General features: G+C 36.3%; 1 protein-coding gene across 2 annotated transcripts in view; it reads right to left on the minus strand.

Moving 5' to 3' along the window:
• Nucleotides 1–239: 239 nt before the first annotated feature.
• The window catches only part of LOC103464597 (sodium- and chloride-dependent GABA transporter 2-like), a 20677-nt gene continuing 13192 nt past the window's right edge, over nt 240–7724 (minus strand). The window contains exons 11-16 of one of the 2 annotated variants that reach the window (XM_008408809.2): nt 6948–7085; nt 6700–6802; nt 5149–5249; nt 4463–4633; nt 1973–2006; nt 722–787 (exon numbers count right to left, since the gene is read on the minus strand). In XM_008408809.2, coding sequence (XP_008407031.1) covers nt 1995–2006; nt 4463–4633; nt 5149–5249; nt 6700–6802; nt 6948–7085 — 525 coding nt within the window. In that variant the 3' untranslated portion in view covers nt 722–787; nt 1973–1994. Of the gene's footprint in view, nt 788–1972; nt 2007–4462; nt 4634–5148; nt 5250–6699; nt 6803–6947; nt 7086–7724 lie in introns of both variants that reach the window. The other variant, XM_008408808.2, reaches the window with a different exon arrangement.

Raw genomic sequence — 7724 nt, forward strand, 5'->3', positions numbered from 1 at the left:
ACATGGTAGTGATTTATTGTAGATGTTGTCTTGGTGCTTGTTACATTTAATTGTAGAAATACAACAAAGTTTAAATAAATGACCTTTACTGTGTTATATTGCAAAGAAATGAAACTGAAATCAGTCAAACTTGGTTAGACTTAAAAGAAATGCAGTAATTGAAAAAACAAGATAAAGCAGTTAACAAAAAAAAAGTGAAAAGTTAAAAATTAAATCAGTAAAAAAAATCCAAAAACGAATGACAACAATTCTCTTTATTTTTTTAATAATTTTGATTTACTTTTAAATGCATTCATTCATTTACATACATTTTTGGGATCGCATTAAAAAATTTGTAACAGCATAAAAATAAGACTGCTAATAATTACCAAGTCCTTGGCCATTAGGAACATTGACACATGAAATTAGTGCATTTTTGTTTATCAAAATGTCTTTCACATAAATCTTAAAAGCACTACAGCACTATGCTTAAACCGTTTACACATACAACTTCAAAGTTGCCTCTTATGCAGGTTTCAGACCGGATCTGATCTGTAAGTTGTTGTTGTTGCTCGTAATAATTTTCTAAAAGCACAAAGCTTAAAAAAATGCCTCAAGAATAACAAAAATAATCACATTTATATATTCACCAAAAAGTGTTTCACACTTGCATCTCCATCTCAGCTGCACAACTTCCCTTGTATTCACTAACCCCAGGCGTAAGACCGCTGACCGGGTTCAAAGGGTAACGCTCGGGTTGCTTTGTGTCGCCGTTCATCTTTTCAGGACGGCAAAGCTTCTGGAGTCTCTGTGGGAGCAGAATTAACCGAGTTCATTCGCCAAACAAATCGCCCCTCCACTAAACAAACAAGCAGTGCTCGATGGACTTCTTCCTCTGACCTTCCAGTGACCTTCTTGTAGTGTTTAGTAGAAAATCTCTCAACAGCAATCAAAAGATTTTGTCCAGATAGTGTGCTCTCCCTTTGGGATAGGTTTTAATAACTTTGAGATCTCTTTATTTATCTATGGTAGTTGAGGACTTAGAGTCTCAACTCACGATTAATGGCACAATACTGCTTCTATGTTGTTTTAGATTTAGCTAACCACAGTTTGAATTTCAGTATGTCGCCTTTAAAGGCTGTTTCTGAAAACAAAACCACAAAACCTATAATACATACAATGATTGTTTATTGGCAAAACATTTAAATTTCAAAGTTTTTAACAACTCAAAATTACAATTTGGTGTTTATCTTGGTTAATGTAATAAAGTAATAAAATGTCGTTGACTAAAACATTCATAAGGAAATTGTGATTATTTACAAAATCTCAGATGCCACATTTATACGAACGTTGCTCCTAATAAAGAGTATATTTCAGTATGGTCAATAGGACACAACTTAGTCATCTGGCGCAACAACTCACAAATGTTGCGATATTTCTCTCCGTGCGTACGGAGAGAAATATATGTCATAATTTATCCTTGAACAATTCCTTCAGATCATCTAAATCTCGGTATAAGAGATGCATTTACTTTCCTCAGCTCATCCTTCAGGTTTTAACAAGATTCGGATCTGGAAAACTGATAGTCATGGAAGAAAGTGGATTTTGTATCTGGTAAGTCGGTCTGTGTGGATTTTTACCAAATGTATAAAATCCTTATCTATCTGAAAGAACAATTTCCCTTAGTTTTCTTGCAGAATTCACCAGATTTATATTTAACATGTTCTGGTACTGCAATGGATTCTTCATGCCACGTATTCTTTGGAAGAGAAACAGGCCCACAGCATCACGTATCCTTTACCGTACTCAACAGTATCCATGAGCTACTTTTTAAAAAAGTAATTACAGTGCTCAGTAATGTTTAATCCGTAATCCACAATATCTAATTTCTTTTATCCACTGGCCACTAGGCCAGATGAAGACCCATGTTTTATCTTGCCTTGCACAGTGAGCAGGTGGTAAGGAGGTAAAAAAATAAAAAATAAAAATCTACCTGTTGCACCCAGTAGAGGCTCTCAGTGAGCCAACTGGAAGAAAAAAAGAGAAGAGCTAAATTATTCACTATTCCACAACACAATGTTTGGAATAAAAATGTGTAGAGCTGCCATGTGTTCTGCTTGTGTTGTAGCTTCTCATATGTGTTAATATCAATATCAATGTCTCCTATATCAATGTGACTCAGATTAATTTCAACTATGGCAATAGCTGGATGATAAACGGTGTGGTGGGATTTATGTATTTGTTTTTCATGAAAACATTAGCAGACTTGCTTGTGGTGTTGTTGACAAAGCGTGTGTGTGTCTATTTGCATGTAAAGCAGAGAAATGTGATCAGATCATTAAGAGCGAATTTTAATACCAGGTGCGAATGGTCAGCCTTCACCCTGCCTACTTTTACCTGAATCTGCCAAGATGCAAGTTAGCACCAGGTGTGAACAGGGTCTGACTCTGAGCCTTTTGCGGTCAAACACTCCTGGAGTGTTTGGAAACAAACAATGACTGTGTGGGAAAGAGCGTCACGGTCAATGTTAAATACAGAACAGGATGTATGATGCTGTGGGCCCATTTACTCTTTTCAAATAGCCTTTAAGAATGCATGCAATCATGAACTTGAAAGTTTCCAGATAAATATTTGGTGGAAAATTGAAGATGGATTGTCTCTGTGACTTTTAGCAGGATAATGATTCCAAATATGAGGATAGAATGACACAGTAATACACATTAACACAGGGAAATTGTGCAAAGAGGATCAGTCAACCATCGCTCCTTTTGTTTGTCATAGGAGACTAAATTACCTACAAAATCAATTAGTGCAATACTGGTATTTAAGACTTTTTTTCATCAGAGAAAGATTGTGCTAATTGGAAAAAGATTAATTTGTTTGTCCTTTACACAAATCTATATTAGATAAATGGGGAGGATGCCATAAAGAATAAAGAAAATACAGTAAAGATTTAAATTTGAGTGATTAATCCTGGATTTATCTTTTTCAAAGCACACATCAACCACTTTTCAAATAGTTAAACCCACGTATGAGTTGCCTTATATTTTATACGCCAAGATCATATACATTTATGAAGTTTTTTTTATTTTCTAATATTAATATTAGCTGCCTTTCTGAGGCTCTCTGAGGCTGTTCAGCCTTTCTGAAGAACATATAAACAAAACCAATATTTAGGCAATCAAACATCCAAACATTTGAAGATGCTCTGAAGTTTTAACTTCACAACTGACTGAAATACAAACTAGGAATGAGTCTAAAAGTAGGAGATAATAATGTGACTTTTGTAACCTTGGATACAGTATCCAGCACCCACATGAACCTTGACATTAAAATTATTTGCCTAACAATCTAACCAGTGGTGTTAATGTTGTGACTGAGCACACAACTCATTATTATCACATTTTACATTCAGTTATTGGAAAAATAACTATTAAAGAAGACAAAAGTAGTTATAACAAGTTAATGCATTTAAAAGGACCGTTTCAATCAAACCTTTCTAAAGGCAAAATATGTGGTAATGTGATAGTTTGTTTGTCCAGCTGCTGCAGCTTTAGGAAGTGCAAACTGGGCCACAGTCTACAAACAAACACACACATTCTCATCTGTGTTTTGCTTTGTCCAAAGACGAGAGTCGAGGAAATCGCCTTTAGATTGCCAGTTGGAGAACGTTGTGCTCTGAGCTTCTAGCTGAAATCCCATTTCTAGCTTAGGGTGCAGTTGTTGAATAAACCAAATGTTATGAAAAGAAAAGTGAAGCCAAAACAGCAGAGATGCAACAATCAGGCTTCTCCTGGATGACACAGATTTCCAGTTTCCTTTGAGATCTGCGTTGACTGATTCTGACCTTTACCGGCTACATTTTTGTAACAAACAAAAAAACTATATACTGCAGCTTTTTTGATAGAGGAAATAGTTTTGAAGATTATCTCAATTAATTCATAACTTTACATAATTTTCCGTGCAGTCGTGCAAAACTTTCTGTACAGTGTTCCTGGATGTTTTAAAAGTAACAGTAGAAATGTGTTATTATTAACTTTACAGTATGTGTTACAAACATTTACCTAACCTTTATTGAACTAAGAAACATGCATCACAGTATATTATTTGATGTTTGACTTATTTGCAGATAGAAAGTGGTTGGAGTTCTTAGTTTTGCCTCAATGTCCTGAAAGGCTGGAGCCCTGCAACTTTTAGACGTGTCACTACTTCAAAAATAATTAGCTTATTAGGTGCACTTTGCACAACATGACAATGAAGAGGCAATATAGACATTTTATACAGATGTGTTAGAGCAACTGCACGCCTAAAAGTTGCAGGACATGAGGCCTCAGGTACTGGAGTTTGAAACCTCTGGATCAGAGCCAATGAAGGAAAAATAGGCCGATTCCAAGCTCCAGTGATTGGTGCATCTCTTCAACATACTTCTCAAATGAAGTGCATCATTATGCTCAAGCTCAAAGCTGGATTTACAAATTCATACCTCCAAAAGCGTTCCCTCCATCTGAGTGAGCTTAAACAGGATCCACAGTGGAACCATGAGAACGCAGAAGAGTCCAAGGAACCAACCCAAAGCGTAGGCCCAGGTAGGGTAGATGTAGGTTTTATTGAACTTCAGAGGCTTGTATCTCACCACAGAAAAGATGAAGGTACCCTGACAAAAAAAAAAAAGTTTTTCTTGCAGTTTGAAAACATAAAATATTTCTAACTTTATTCTGTGCCTTCCTTTATAACTGAGAAGCCATGACGATTTCTATTACCAATTTCTTCTGCTTCTGTTTTTTGTCAGGCATAAATCTTTCAGGGTAGCAAATTTTAACAAAAAGGAACTGAATTATTTGTTAATTTGCATCTCAATGTATTTCTAACACTGTAAAAAAAATTACATAAGTTGTTAAACGAAAAATCTGCATAATGTGCCGATCTTCGTATCAGATTGCTCATAGATCGTCACAATAATCCATAGAATAATCTTCTACTGAAATAATTATTAGAAAAGGCCCCATTTTTTGTCAGCCTATGTTAGATTGGATAGGGTATCATTTTTTGTACTTTCTCTGGCTATCTTTGTCTTCTATTAAAATAAATTTGATGACCTGGAACATTTAAGTGTGACAAAAATAGAAAAAAATTCACTTTCTTCACACTTTCTACCATTTACTGACTCACCAGACACACAGTAGGTGTTACGTAAAGCCAGCAAATCTTCATCAGAGGCCATGGACGGTAACCAATCATGTCTTCAATGTTATCATAGAGACGATCTGCACCTGTTCAGGAAAATCAGAAACCAAAGCATTTTGCACAGAGCACTAAATACAAATTTTAAAGCACGTCTAAAATCAGATGGATTAAATCTTGCCTACACATCAAACTGCAACAAGAACGCCTTTAATAGTATACTAGCAATGTGTGGACATTTGCATATAAAATTTCAGCAGTAAATGCAATTTTGATAAATGCTGCACAGACAGTGTGTGTCTCTGGAGTTATAAGGAGATCTGATCATGTCACACCGAGTCAGAAATTGATCCAATAAATACTCATGTTTTAATTTCATATGAAATATTTTGCATGTTTTTGTTACTTTATTTTTACCGTGATTACAAAGTTAGTGATTTAAATTACATTTCCTGTTTAGTTGCTACACACGCGTTCCAAGAACCGATGAGATTCTTTAACCTAATCAAGCAGCTTTCTGAAGCAGCGGTGGAGTCAGAGCTTCAAACATGAGGTCGTTACTGTCCGAAACCACCTGTGGCATTTTAATAAGGCCTTATCTAAAGCACAGTTATTAAATTCTCATATACTTTGAAGTGTCAGTAAATCACATTATCCTGTTTTATGACTGAGTCAGTCACGGACATGACAAATACAACTAAAATGGTTGGTTCTAGGTGCAAGTGAAGAATAAGAAGATCAGGAAGTTTTTAGGTTAAAGTTACTGAACTCATTATTAATCAGCAGAGCTGCGCATCTCTGCAGGTCCTCCAGAGTTACCACAGGTTTCTCTCCTTATTCGCTGGTTATAGCACCTCTTGCCAGTCCTTTACAGAGTAGTGAGGTACTGACATTAAATTGAGATCTATTTACTAATTAGGTGACTTCAGAAGGTAATTTGTTGCACTGGGTTTTATTTAGGGGCATCAGAGTAAAAGAGATTGAACATATATGCATAATAACATAAAAGTTTCCTTCAACCTTTCACTATTACACTTCATTTTATCAGATAAAATCCCAATAAACTACTTTATTGGGACAAATGAAATATTTGTCCCAAAATACACAAAATAAACAAAAACATTAATGGGCATAAATACTTTTGAAAAACACTCTTGTTTATTCTTGTGGGAGTAAAGTGTCCTTTTTTGTACATCTCTTCATGAGTGCATCTATCACGTTACTTTACAAGAAAAAGAGACACAGGAAACTTTGTGTCTGTGTTTGACCTCAGCTACACCACTCCACATATTTCTTAAAATTGAGTTTTTTAAATCTCCACGCTGCAAAGCCTCTTTAAAAGCCTACGGGGTTGTTTTCTGGCCAAAAAGCATCTGTTTACAAGTTGAGCAAATGCAGCAGAAAATCTCCGGCTTTGGAAAGTATCAGTGTGAATAGCGCCATGTTTATAGTAGAGAAACACAAAGCCAACATCAAGTCGCCGATGTTCGTGATTTGCTGAAAATAGGCAAATGTTTCAGGACTGATTGAGTAACTTACCATATATCCATCCAATTGCTATGGATTGACACACTGAAAGTAGGAGAAGATTATTGCCGCTGCAAACATAATGATCAAAGAGTTGGAGGAAATATAAGCCCCCCTGCAGGAAGAAGAAAGGCTCACCGTCAGGTCAAACACAGAAGCAGAAGACTCAAATGTCCAAATGTTCAGTAACTCACACTTTCCAAACAGCAAGTTTAGTTATCGGATTGAGTGTGTTTGTTGACAGCACTCAGAGTTCTCACCTCTGTGACGAGAAGGAGGCCGAGAAAGAAGCAAACAGCGCAGAGACAAAGCAGCAGCAGTTCTCTGCGATAAGCTCTTCGAAACACAGAGGGGAACATATCTGTCACTGAGGTCATCAGGCACTCCAGGCTCACAAACTGATGAGACACACACACAAATTAAAAGCTAACAGACGTCACAAGATTAAACTAATATCAGACTTTTTGACTTTTTAATTCAGACGAAGTTGGGATAACGGTGTTTCCATCAGGCATCTAGATGGGCTGTGTAACACAGGTGGAAACATTGAGAAGGTTTCCAGTCCATCAAGAAGATAAAACAGAACAAAGTGATAAAATATTCTGAAAAGCTGCCAGATTTTAAAAAGGCTCTCTTCTTCCTCCCAGCAGCTGTTGGACCATCGCTGCTCCCAGCAAAATCAAGACGTGTTCACATACATGCTGGCATTTGCACAGTCATTTTTCAATAACATTTATGCTGTTAATGCACATCCGTTTGTCTGTGCTGCACTGATCATGCTGTATTATAAATTCCCTGTTGTGTTATTATTACTGAACACACATCAACATTATGTACACTGAAAAAAGTCATCCGACTCAGCTGCACATTACTTGGATTGTAAATATAATATTTCTGACAACAGCAAATATTTTTTAAATGACAGACAGACAGATAGATGATGATAGATAGGTAGGTAGGTAGGTAGGTAGGTAGGTAGGTAGGTAGGTAGGTAGGTAGGTAGGTAGGTAGGTAGGTAGGTAGGTAGGTAGGTAGGT

This window comes from Poecilia reticulata, linkage group LG5 (genome assembly GCF_000633615.1).
Source record: "Poecilia reticulata strain Guanapo linkage group LG5, Guppy_female_1.0+MT, whole genome shotgun sequence".
NCBI lineage: Eukaryota > Metazoa > Chordata > Actinopteri > Cyprinodontiformes > Poeciliidae > Poecilia > Poecilia reticulata.